Here is an 11,774-nt window from a genome sequence, read left to right as displayed (position 1 = left end):
ATCTGATTTATTTGTATTTTTTTATACAATTTAAATGATTATGTTGTTAAAATATAAGCAATAATTAAGCTTTGTGAGATAATAAAATATGTTGGCATAGAGATATTAAAGAACCTACAAATATAGTTTACTGAACTAGTTCATAATCAAATTAAGTTCTGTAAGATTAAACTGCTTGATAGTTTGAGTTTGTTTGTCAAACATTACATCTGGCCAATTTACACTACAATTTAAACTGCACAAATAATTAAAATGAAGCAGATCCGTTCATGCTGATCTGGCACAATCGATAGAAATAATCGAACGAACAAAGTAAATAGGAGTGCAACAGGTTCAGCAACAGCTGTTATAATTAAAAGTTTAAATATCGAGGTGATTTGTCTAAAGATTTATTTTTATTTACAAACAAATATGAAAAAACTTTTATTAATAAATTGCTGTTAATATAAAAAACGCTTTTTTTTAAATCTTATTGTTAAATGCAATAATCTTATTTAATATTCTTAGTAAAACGCCGCGTCCAAAGGTCATTTTGAGAGATGTTTACATGTTTTGAAAATTTTCTTTTCTCAAAACAGAATGATGCGTACAAAGTTATTAAGCTTGGTGCCGCGTGCCACAGTTGCTTGCAGGCACATGTCCAGTGCCACAAAGCTAACAACTGTGGAAGTCAATGATAAAACTGGCATTGCAACACTTACCATGAATAGGCCGCCTGTAAATGGACTCAATTTGGAATTGCTGCGCGACCTTCAGCAATCAATTGAGGAAATAGAAGGCAACAAAAGTTGCGGATTGATACTGACATCGGTAAGCTATTACCAATAATACAATGTATAATAATAATATCTATAATCTGTAATCATATCAAATGTCTAGTCAAATCCAACAATATTCTCCGCGGGTTTGGACATCCTCGAAATGTATAAGCCGGACAAGGAACGGATTCGTGCATTTTGGACTCAATTGCAGGATGTTTGGTTGGCACTTTATGGCAGCAGTGTGCCAACAGCAGCTGCCATTAATGTAAATACACGGGAAACCCCTAAAAAGAATATATCTTTAGAAATATGTGAACTTTCCACAGGGCCATTCCCCTGCCGGCGGCTGTTTGTTGGCTGCCAGCTGTGAATATCGCGTCATGCTGCCAAAATTCACAATTGGCTTGAACGAAACTCAACTTGGAATTGTGGCACCCCAATGGTTTATGTCCACTTACCTCAGTATCCTGCCGCGCCGAGAGGCTGAACGTTCCCTAAACCAGGGACGAATGTTCACCACAGAGGAAGCACTGCGTGTCGGCTTGGTCGATGAGATTGCCAGCAGCAAGGAGGAGGCCTTGGCCAAGTGTGCTGATTTTATTGCTACATTCGCCAAAGTCAATCCGTTGGCGCGCTCCTTGACCAAGCAACAGTTTAGATCGGCTGACTTGCAACAGTTGGAAAATGAACGTGTCCAAGATTTGGAGAAGTTTTTGTTCTTTATTAACCAGCCAGCTGTTCAGAAGGGTCTGGGCATCTATCTGGAAAGTCTGAAAAAGAAGTCCAAGAACTGAAATGGATATCTTATGCATTTGTAGATTCTTTTACTCACAGTTTTTATACACACATGTATATAAGAAAAAGTTAATAAATAATTCTGCATGCTTGCATTGGGTTTATGTCTTTGCTTTTGTGCTTTTTTTATTTTCACTTGTAGTTTATCGAAACAAGGGAATGGAACAAGCTTAGCTGTTTCTTGTTATCTGATCAACACAAGGTACGCAGCAGATATGAAAATACATTCGACAGTGACGTCACGCGCTTTGAATATCTAGTAATTTTGTGACGAAAGGTTAAAACTATTCGAAATGAAAACTAGTAATGACCTTTTCTGTTCGTATCATGTGATCAGCAGTGCACAAAATGCTGCGTAGCCAAACAAAACTTATGGATTTGGGCAGACGCCTCTGCCGATCCATTGGCAATAATAATGGATCCAATCTAACCATGGTTGAAGTGGATGATAAGACGGGCATTGCGACGCTAACATTGAACAAACCGCCGGTAAACTCCTGTAATTTGGAATTACTGCTGGACTTAAACGAGTCCATTAAACAGATTGAGCGCAATGGAAGTCGAGGTCTTATTCTTACATCCGTAAGTTATTTATAAACTGGATGCATTCGTTGGTTATACTCCTCCATCTATTTAAAAGTCCAACGATAAAGTGTTCTCCTCTGGCTTGGATCTCAATGAATTGCACCAGCCGAATCAAGATCGCCTGATTGCATTTTGGAGAGCATTGCAGGATATGTGGTTGTCTCTATTTCTAAGCCGTGTGCCGACAGCAGCGGCTATTAATGTAAGTACATTTTTCCATGATCTATGCTGAGTTTGTGACTGATTTGGTGTTTTTACTCCCAGGGTCATGCGATTGCTGTTGGTTGTGTGCTGGCTACAGCTTGTGAATATCGTGTGATGTTGCCCGGCTTCAGTATTGGCATCCATGCCACCAAATTTGGGTATGTGGTGCCACCGTTTATACTGATATCCTACCTGAGCGTATTGCCGCGGTACATCGCTGAGCGGGCCCTGCTACAGGGAAAGCTCTTCAGCATCGACGAAGCCTTGCACGTGAATCTCATCGATGAGGTGGCCGATGGCAAGTCGGATGCCATCATTAAATGTGCTAAGTTCATTGGTAGCTTTGCGAAAACGCAACCAGACGCCAGAGCACTGACCAAGCGTCAAACGCGAGCACAAGATGTGCAGCTTTTGATCAAAGATCCAGAGGGGCAATTGCGGGAAAGCTTAGAATACATAAATACTCCATTCTTTCAGCAGGGCTTGGAAGTTTATCTGGCCAAGCTCAAGAGCAAGAGCAAGGAGTGATATGGGAGAAAACAGAGGAATATACTGTGTTAACTGTTGCATTTAGAGGGGTTTGGGTATGTTAACTAGATAATAAAAACAAATGGTTTTGTTTTATTTACTTTAAAATTTAGACGTTTGAATATATAAACAAGCAATAAACAATTAATGAAATTCAATTCTCTATACTGGGTTCGCTCTTGTTTATAATTATTTAGTTTATTTGCTTCACGACTATGATTTTACTGCTGTTCCCCTGCTAGCAGCTCTGCGTGAATTTCCTCTGGAAGATTGGCCATGGCCTCAGTCATCATTTCCATAAACGAGTTAATTTCCAATATTTTGGCACGATGGCGTTCAACTTCCTCCCTGCAAGAATAATTGGGATCAAAAGAAGTGTATGATTGATGGATAGTACAGGTGTCACACACTTGGTTAGCTTGGCGATTAAGGTCTCAATGGATTCTTTGCTCCTGGTGGCCATACGATCTTCCCGATCCTCAATGCGTGAGGTGTGCGTGGCTTTCATATCAGCGACTATCCTCAACACGGCCTGTCGATCATCGATGCACATGCGCAGCGCCTGAGGCACTGAATCCAGATCTTGCAGCGCCAACTTATGCGATATGAAACGCGACACAGTTTCGATCATATTATCCGAGAAGTGCTCACAAACGTCGCGCAATTGGAGAAAGTAAACTTGTGCCTGCTCCACAAAGGTGGACATTGAACGCGTAATTTTGCGCTCAAAGTTCAGGGTGGACTCCTGTGGAAATGTTCTCCGATTTTCCGTTTAGTGCATAAGTAAAATGAGTGTATTTACCTCGACTGCTTCGTGCAGATGCAGTTCCTGTGCCATCAAATTGTGCCACATCTCGCTGAGCGTCTCCTCGAAATGCGCATTGAGATCGTCCATTACTTCGCATAGTTGCAAATGCTCCGGTGCATCTTCCTTACCAGCTTCCAGCTGACGCAAAATGGTGCCCGCTTCCTCAAAGGCCTTATCCCTGTACTGCAAGAACTCTTCGATATGTTTCTGGCCGAGCGACTGCAGCTCCTGTTGGCCCTCCTGCAGGCTGCTCATAAAATCCTTAACTTCTGCATCGCGTTCAGAGAAACGCTCCAGTCCCAGCTTGTAAATCTTCTGCGTTAGCTCGTGCACATCATTGCCGTACTCCTCGGCGAGCTCTTGTGCCGGTGCACCCAATAGCATGAGTACTCTGCCATTCTCATCCCCCCGCCACATGCTCTCGTACAGCTGGTCGCCATCCAGGTGCTCCACGAAGCTGGACGACAAACGCTCCGCCTCGGCCAACTCTCGTGCCTCCGTCTCCAAACCATGTATTTCCTTTTCCTGTTTTCCCTCGATTTCGCGCAGTTCTCGACTGTTGGTGATCAAAATATTGTATTTTATATATATTTAAATTAACTCTAAATTTAAATTGAAGCATCCAACTATGTAGTTATTATTTCTATTTATTATTATATTATTTATTTCTGATATCTTACCTAAATCTCTTTTGAGCCGCTTCACGCATCTCAGCCTTGATGAAAACATATTTATAGTAATTCAATTGTGGCAAAATAGCGGTTACATATTGGGTTAATGGAAAGTCGGGCAGCTTAGCAATGGGATTACCTTCCAGATTAAGAACTTTTAAGCTGTTCACAAAGCGCAAGCGATCAATCTGTGAAATATATTTATAGCTATACTCTTAGTTAAAGAGCGATTCGGAAAGTTAGATTAAACTTACGCCATCAAGAACATCAATCAAATTGTTACCAATGCTCAGAATTACCAATTTTTCCAGTGTTTCTAAGTTTTCGATTTTCGTTATGCGATTACTAAATAAAGATAACACCTCCAGATTGACCAGTGTGTCCAGATTTTCTATTTTTGTTATATAGTTAAAGCTCAGATTGAGTTCCTTGAGAGCAGTTAGCATGCCAATATGTTCAATCACTTCGATTTTGTTGCAGTTGAGACAGAGTTTGGTCAGATTAGGCAGAACCCAGAGGTGATCGATGCGTAGAATATCTTTAGGAGATCCCCAACATGGGTTCGATTAGTATGCATTATGTGGAAAACTTTAAACTATTTTCACATTTTTCAAATTTAGTTCTTTTACTGACTTTTGAATTCCAGTCGTAACATTTTAATTCGCTCCAGTACAACCGATTCCAGCTGATGCAAGCGACTCGTCTCGCCACGTTCTCCCTCTGCCAGATAGGAGGTTCTAATCATGTCCAGATTTATGATGCCCGGCTCCGGGAAATAAACGTCTTCGAGAAACGCTTTATTCGTCTCGCCATTTTCCGGTGTGTTAGTCTCTTCATCCATTCCGCCCGAAGGATATAGAACATATGCGCCGGCTAAAAGTCTCCCGTTTGAGTTGGCCAATTGTTGTCGTGGCAACGCTAACAAATTTGGTAAAAACGAAAACAGTAGTGAGTACACCATGCTTAGTTACCAGTCCCAAGTCATCTACCGGAGTCTCTCACAAGTCGTGGTCTGCCTCGGCTCGGCTCCTTAGTTGCCGAAAATAATAATAATAATAATAATAATAAAATAAACTACGTTCAACCCTGGCGCGTGTTCAATAGAACAGGTGCACTCGGGTTGGGACTGCGTGAGTGGCTCTCTCGCGGCTGGTGTTTGTTGACAACGGACTTGGGGGAGTGGTGCGTGGACTAGTTAGGGTTGCGGTTGTTGTGGATATCGGCGCTAGCTGTTGGTAGTTGTTAACGTGCACTTATCAAATAAACTTCTCGCTCGCAATAGATATTCTCGATAAAATTTCGTTTCGTTTTCGCCAATTAAATATATATTATTTTTATCCAATTTTCTTAATTCGATTCATGCAAAAAATTGCCCTGACCACAGTCGATTCAAAGTGCGCCTTAGGTAAAAACCAAAAAAACCCTGTATTCTAATGCCCAGTTCAGTTAGTGTTAACTTAAAGTTAATCGATAAAATGAGCCCCGAAATTACTTAAAGTTCGAGTTGTCTTATTTGCGAACACATTTTATAAATTTGATCCATATGAATATATAAATACTAAAATGTGCAAGGTCGATCATAATAAATAAATGTGCGTGTTATGTGAGAAATAGAAATAAATGAAATGTTAAATGTGTTTCAAGGCTGTGGCACATTATTTGAAAGAAAGCCAAAACAAAAGCCGTGCTGACTCAAGTTTGGGTTCCGGTGCCTCCTGCTCCTGTGCCTGCTCCTGCTGCCAGCTACCCCAACTTGTAGTCTTCAGTTTCAGACACACGTCGAGTGTAATGTGGACGTGGAACTTTCTTATAACCTGACATGGTGCTATAAATAAATAATATAAATTTCAACGTTTGAGGCTTCTAATTGTCTATGAAATGTGATTTCAAATGGGGACAAACTCATTTGCATATGCACACACAAATTTGTGATGTGTATTCTTACATACAGGGTGTGCCACTGGGAGTGAACTTTGATATACCAATCTATACCAATCCAGAAATAAATAATTTGGTCAAGCAACTTAAACTCGACTTTAAACTGAGTCAATTTTATAGCAAAGTTTTGCATTTGAATCCAAGCAGAATTGCTTATTCATAGTTAGAATTTGCGGCTGTGTTTTATAGTTTTGCTTAAGTTAATAGTTATTCTATTTCTTCCCCTTCAGTTAATAAGTAAAGAACCAAATTTCATGAGGATGAAACTTACCTGTATTGCACCCTGTATGAACCGTTAATGAGGGCATCGTATTTTTTCTATCAACAACACGTTGCACTTTTAAAGGTCAAGTTAGAGTTTCTATTTAAGAAAGTAAATGTCAGAGAATCAACACTTTGTTAATTTATAAACATTTCAAGGCAATTTTCTAACAGGTTTACAAAAGCCAGCTGTTGGGCAGACTTGGTTATTGTGTGATGTTAATATTAGTCTTTGTCCATGGCCTATATGCCATGCTATCCAAGTAATCAGTAAACAATTACACTTAGCACCAAAACTATGGCATGTAGCCTTGATATTTGATGTTATTGATACCTGCAATTACAATTATAAGAATTTGGTCAAGTTCCTAAATAGTTAAAGCTGTTTGTTGTCACCGCTGTCCGTTAATCAATTTATTGATTGATTTCGAATTGGTGCATTCCGAAAACAAAGACCTCAACATGTGTCCAAACACCTGGTCAATTTAGTGGCCATCAATTAGCTGATGGTGTTTTCAACTGGGTGATTTGATTCGGTTTTTGGTATTTCCCAATGGACTCTTTTACTAAACAAGAAAACACGAATTGCTAACGGACACTTAAGGTCAAATTAAAAATTTATTGGCCAACCCTTTGAAAGACATTTTTGTCCTTTTTAGCAAGTGGTATTTATTTCTACTCTAAATTGTGTTCTTGAATGTATCAATTGTAGTTCCATATAGAAAGTATGTGAAAAGCGTTCCCATGCAGATTATACCATGAATCGTTATATTACACTGACCCAACTGGGTGATGGAACGTATGGCACCGTTGTGCTGGGCCAGCGTAAGGACACCGGTGAAAAGGTGGCCATAAAGCGCATGAAACGCAAATATTATTCCTGGGAGGAGGCAATGAATTTGCGCGAAGTGAAGGTTAACATTTGAACTTAATAATAATACAAACAAAAGGATACTTAAGGATTTGGTTTTGCAGTCGCTGAAGAAGTTATCGCATCCGAATATTGTCAAGCTGAAGGAAGTCATTAGAGAGAACGATACATTATATTTTGTATTTGAATATATGAAGGAGAATCTGTATCAAATGATTAAGGATCGGGACACGCATTTACCGGAACCGGAACTCAAGAGTATTCTCTTTCAGGTGAGCCAACCAATTTAATTGAACTCAACTTACTTAATGCAAGCCAAAATGTGTTCTAGGTTTTAACGGGCTTAGCCTTTATGCATCGCCACGGCTTCTTTCATCGTGATCTGAAGCCCGAGAATCTGTTATGCTCTGGCCCAGAGTTAATAAAAATCGCCGATTTTGGCTTGGCACGTGAAATACGCTCACGCCCTCCTTTTACGGACTATGTGTCCACGCGTTGGTATCGTGCGCCGGAGGTGCTCCTGCACTCGACCAACTATGGCAGCACCATCGATCTCTGGGCCATGGGCTGCATCATGGCCGAGCTGTACACATTCCGACCGCTCTTTCCCGGCAGCAGCGAAGTGGATCAGCTCTTCAAGATTTGCTCTGTGCTGGGCACGCCTGGCAAGGTGAGTGTGGCGTATACGTAATGTGTATATTGTATTGAATAAAAGAGGCATCTACTGTCCCAAAAGACTAACTCATTTGATGTAGTTCGTCAGTCTGGTTAAAGACTAAGCTCTAGTTCAAAAATAAACATTCAATTCAATTTGAAAATAGTTCACTTTGTAATCAATTTTGTATTTTATTTTGTAGAGTGACTGGCCGGATGGTTATCGCCTGGCATCCATGATACACTTTCGATATCCGGATTGCATAAAGGTGCCGCTGAGCAGCGTGGTCAGTCGCTGCAGCCAAAATGGTTTGGATTTGCTGGAGGATATGCTGGCCTACGATCCCGAGAAGCGACCAACGGCCCAGCAGAGTCTCAAGTATCCATATTTCCATGCGCTCAAGCGCATCTCGCCAACAGCGGCGGCCAAGGCAAATGTGAGGTTGAGCTCCAAGTATGGCATTTTGGGTACTGGGCCCACCCAAATCGTATTACCTCCCACTGTGTCAAATAATGTGCTTCCGGTGCAGGAGAAACTACACGCCGCGACTGACCTCATACATCAAAGCAACCACAACAACAACAATAACAATACCAACAACAACAACAATACCAACAACAAAATCAATGGTAAAACGATCTACAGCAAGTACCAACCAAAGTTGAGTTTCTTGTCCAACAACGACATATCTGTAGTCGGACTGCCACCCACTACAAACTCATCATTGGGCTTAGGAATGGGCGTGGTTATGCAGCAGTCGCAGCAGCAGCAGCAGGCTGGCAAAGAGTCCATCAATGATATTTATCTGAATCGTAATATTTCGCAGCTGTTCGGTCTGCCTGCAGCGACAGTGGCTCAGAAACAGCAGCAGCAGCAACCACTGCAGCAGCAGCAGCAACAACAACAACAACTACAGCAGCAGCCACAACAACATCCCAATGTCTCCTTCAGCAACACATCGACTCGCAATGGTGGCTCCATTTATGTGAATGGCAGCCACTTGAGCTACGACACGGTCAACAAGAATGCCAAGAACAATGGCAGATTAGCTGCCGGCATGGGTGGCTACTATGTGCAGACACGCCCCACAATCCTCCAGCCCGAGGCGAAGGTGTACAACATATTCTCCAAAGTGAGTGCTGTACAGGCGCCGCCAAGTATCATCGTCCGCCAACACCAGCCACAGCATCCATACGAGTCAGCCTCCTCGCTCAATGGAGCCGCCATTCGGCTATCGGCACGATCGCAGGCAGCGCCAACTGAGACTAGGATGGGTGCATTCAAGGTTGATGATCTGGACCTGATACTGGGGTAAGTTGGTTACTTAGGCAGTGGTAAGGAAAAACCCTAGTAAAAGTGGTTGAAATAGTGACAAAACAAATTCCTTTACAAGGGCTTACTCAGCTTCTCATGAAAGTTGGACAGAATTGTAATTTTCTCATAAATCTTAAACAAACCACTGTGTATCTATGTACGTCCTTGATCCTTGCGAAAACGATCTTTATACTTATAATATTTTTATTACAATCAACAAATCACTTCTAGGCAGGAGTACATACTACATACATACTTCCTTTATCTAAACTAAAACTAGAGATTGACATCTAGGATAATACTTCATTGATTGTTTTTCTCTTGCTTCCCTTTCCAAATCCGACAAAGTCTGTCTTTAGTCTGTCTTGTCAACCTTCTTCTGTCATATTAAATGTCTTTTTGTACTTGTAACTTGCAATTTGTTCTTTGCAATTTGTGCTTTTTGATCTGTATGTATTTAGTACGAAAAACTTTCATAATTCATACAGCTCGAAGCTGAAAACGTCGGCGAAACTTCAGCGCAATGCCAAATCGAATATCCTGTTAGAGGATCTGTTTGGGCATCTGTCCATGGACTCGGATAGCGATGGCAAGTACCCGCACACGGTGCCGCCCACCCAACAGGCGAAAAGTGGACAGACTTCGAATAGTTCGCACAATGGACGTGACTTCTTCCATGAGAACTTCAAGCGTCCTCCAAAGAAGAGGAGTCCTTGCAGCTTGGAAGTGAACAACGGCAGTCGCACAGATTCACTGTCGACTAATGCGTAAGTAGTGTAGATGATTTCTATGGCATGATTGAATATGTATTCAAGAGTTGAATACACTCATACACTCATACTGCATTTGGTCCTTTATCATCGATATTCATATCTGTGCTTCTTTAAGTGTCTCTTTTGTGCTGTTACTTCTATTATATATATATCTATTCATCTATCAATCTGTCTATCTATCTATCTATATACATATGTACTTTGTCTCTCTTGATTTTTCCATATTGTTTTGTCTTTTCATTTGCTTGTCATTGAACACTGAACATTTTGTGCGTGCCCCAAGTGAAAACCAAAACGACTCCTCAAATGATGAAGAATGTCGTTTTTGGCCCATAAGGTAAACATCTGCATTCGTAACAAGTTCTGAATACATTTATCCACATATGTATATATATATGTATATCCCAGCATTTACTGCACGTTGTCAATAGTTTTTAGTCGTATTATCATCATTGTAATATTTGGCACATTTCACCTTAGTAAAAAATGTAGTTAAATTGTTGTACAAAATAAATATTCGTAATTTGTTCTTCATACAAATTAAATAATATTAGTAATTCCCAAGATTTTTACTATTATTTAAAGGAAATAATGAAAAGTTGCGGCAAATATTGAATTGTCAAATCTGAAACAGCTATTTGCACTACTTGGATTTTATATAAAAACCTTACCACTGAGTTGATGATTTGACAGATTTAAATAGTTAAGCAATATTGAAAACTGAGATAAATCTTGGACATTATATTAGATATTCGATTTGACTACGAATCAACTACAAAAATGTAATTAATCAAACAAATATGCATGCTATCTAGTACCAAATATATTAATCAAATAATAATAATTAATATTATAAAATACAAGTGTATTCAAAGTGAACACAATATTCTAAATCTATAACTGAATCATTTCAGAGCACAGAAAACGCTTAAGGAGAAGGCAGCATCGTTTCCCTGGGATGAGACGAACAAAACGGAGGATGAGAAATTGACCGCTTGGATGGTCGCCGAGAATGGTAACTTTAATTTGGGTAATCAGCAAGCGTAGAACTGGAATGCACACCATTAACTAGCGTACAGTAGCGTATAACTTAGCCAGCACCCGATAACAAAAATATTAAAAAAACATTGGATATATTGATTGGGTGCACTTTACGGAATTTGGAAGAAAAAAATGTACTGGAAAGTTGCAAATTATCAAGGAATCGCATGAATTAACTAATAATAATATTATTGATATTCTTTGTAACAGGATCGCTGTTGGAAAACAAATTTTGATATGGATAAGAATGATCGGATGGGATTGAATATGCATATATACGTGTACTCGTTAATGTTGTCGTACCTGAAACTCTGAAACCTTCGCGCATTAAATATGTACATCAATTAATTGTTTTCAGTGCGCACCTTTCTATGATTTCTTCGAACTGAATGAACCTATACGAAGTAGAACTAACGCCTAAACTAAATTAGATGTGTTTCTAAAATCCATTAATTTTAACGCTGTGATACAAATAAGCTAACAATAACATAAATATGTAAACAATTATAACAATGCTAGTGGTAATTGCTATTATAAGTCGAAAATAAATAATGTATAATTGAGATGTC

The 11,774-nt window shown here is 39.9% G+C and overlaps 4 protein-coding genes across 5 annotated transcripts; 3 read left to right on the top strand and 1 right to left on the bottom strand.

The window, feature by feature from the left end:
- Positions 1-296: 296 nt before the first annotated feature.
- Positions 297-1,660, top strand: LOC6562430 (enoyl-CoA delta isomerase 1, mitochondrial). 2 transcript variants are annotated; one of them, XM_032736572.1, is made up of 4 exons: positions 297-372; positions 579-810; positions 880-1,026; positions 1,088-1,660. In XM_032736572.1, the coding sequence occupies exons 2-4, from the start codon at positions 580-582 to the stop codon at positions 1,553-1,555; spliced, it is 846 nt and encodes a 281-aa protein (XP_032592463.1). In that variant the 5' UTR covers positions 297-372; position 579; the 3' UTR covers positions 1,556-1,660. The 2 variants fall into 2 exon arrangements, with proteins under 2 accessions (XP_032592463.1, XP_001988693.1); XM_001988657.3 differs by lacking the exon at positions 297-372 and having other exon boundaries at positions 545-810.
- Positions 1,661-1,879: 219 nt separating this feature from the next.
- On the top strand, positions 1,880-3,040 carry LOC6562643 (enoyl-CoA delta isomerase 1, mitochondrial). The gene is made up of 3 exons (XM_001988658.2): positions 1,880-2,138; positions 2,197-2,343; positions 2,406-3,040. Exons 1-3 carry the CDS (start codon positions 1,905-1,907, stop codon positions 2,871-2,873), a joined length of 849 nt encoding a protein of 282 aa, XP_001988694.1. The 5' UTR covers positions 1,880-1,904; the 3' UTR covers positions 2,874-3,040.
- On the bottom strand, positions 2,992-6,642 carry LOC6562644 (dynein regulatory complex subunit 3). The gene is made up of 7 exons (XM_001988659.3): positions 6,562-6,642; positions 4,986-5,270; positions 4,607-4,890; positions 4,362-4,540; positions 3,676-4,237; positions 3,284-3,618; positions 2,992-3,221 (listed from the first exon to the last, which is right to left on the bottom strand). The coding sequence occupies exons 1-7, from the start codon at positions 6,596-6,598 to the stop codon at positions 3,095-3,097; spliced, it is 1,809 nt and encodes a 602-aa protein (XP_001988695.2). The 5' UTR covers positions 6,599-6,642; the 3' UTR covers positions 2,992-3,094.
- On the top strand, positions 5,670-11,553 carry LOC6562645 (probable serine/threonine-protein kinase DDB_G0268078). The gene is made up of 9 exons (XM_043214660.1): positions 5,670-5,757; positions 7,264-7,465; positions 7,527-7,694; positions 7,754-8,092; positions 8,280-8,927; positions 8,967-9,388; positions 9,880-10,158; positions 11,079-11,179; positions 11,416-11,553. Exons 2-9 carry the CDS (start codon positions 7,310-7,312, stop codon positions 11,439-11,441), a joined length of 2,139 nt encoding a protein of 712 aa, XP_043070595.1. The 5' UTR covers positions 5,670-5,757; positions 7,264-7,309; the 3' UTR covers positions 11,442-11,553.
- The last annotated feature ends 221 nt before the right edge of the window (positions 11,554-11,774 follow it).

This window comes from Drosophila grimshawi, unplaced genomic scaffold (assembly GCF_018153295.1).
Source record: "Drosophila grimshawi isolate 15287-2541.00 unplaced genomic scaffold, ASM1815329v1 contig_1377, whole genome shotgun sequence".
Classification (NCBI taxonomy): Eukaryota; Metazoa; Arthropoda; class Insecta; order Diptera; family Drosophilidae; genus Drosophila; species Drosophila grimshawi.
The sequence above is the reverse complement of the archived record's forward strand: the minus strand, read 5'-3'. Positions and strand labels throughout refer to the sequence as shown.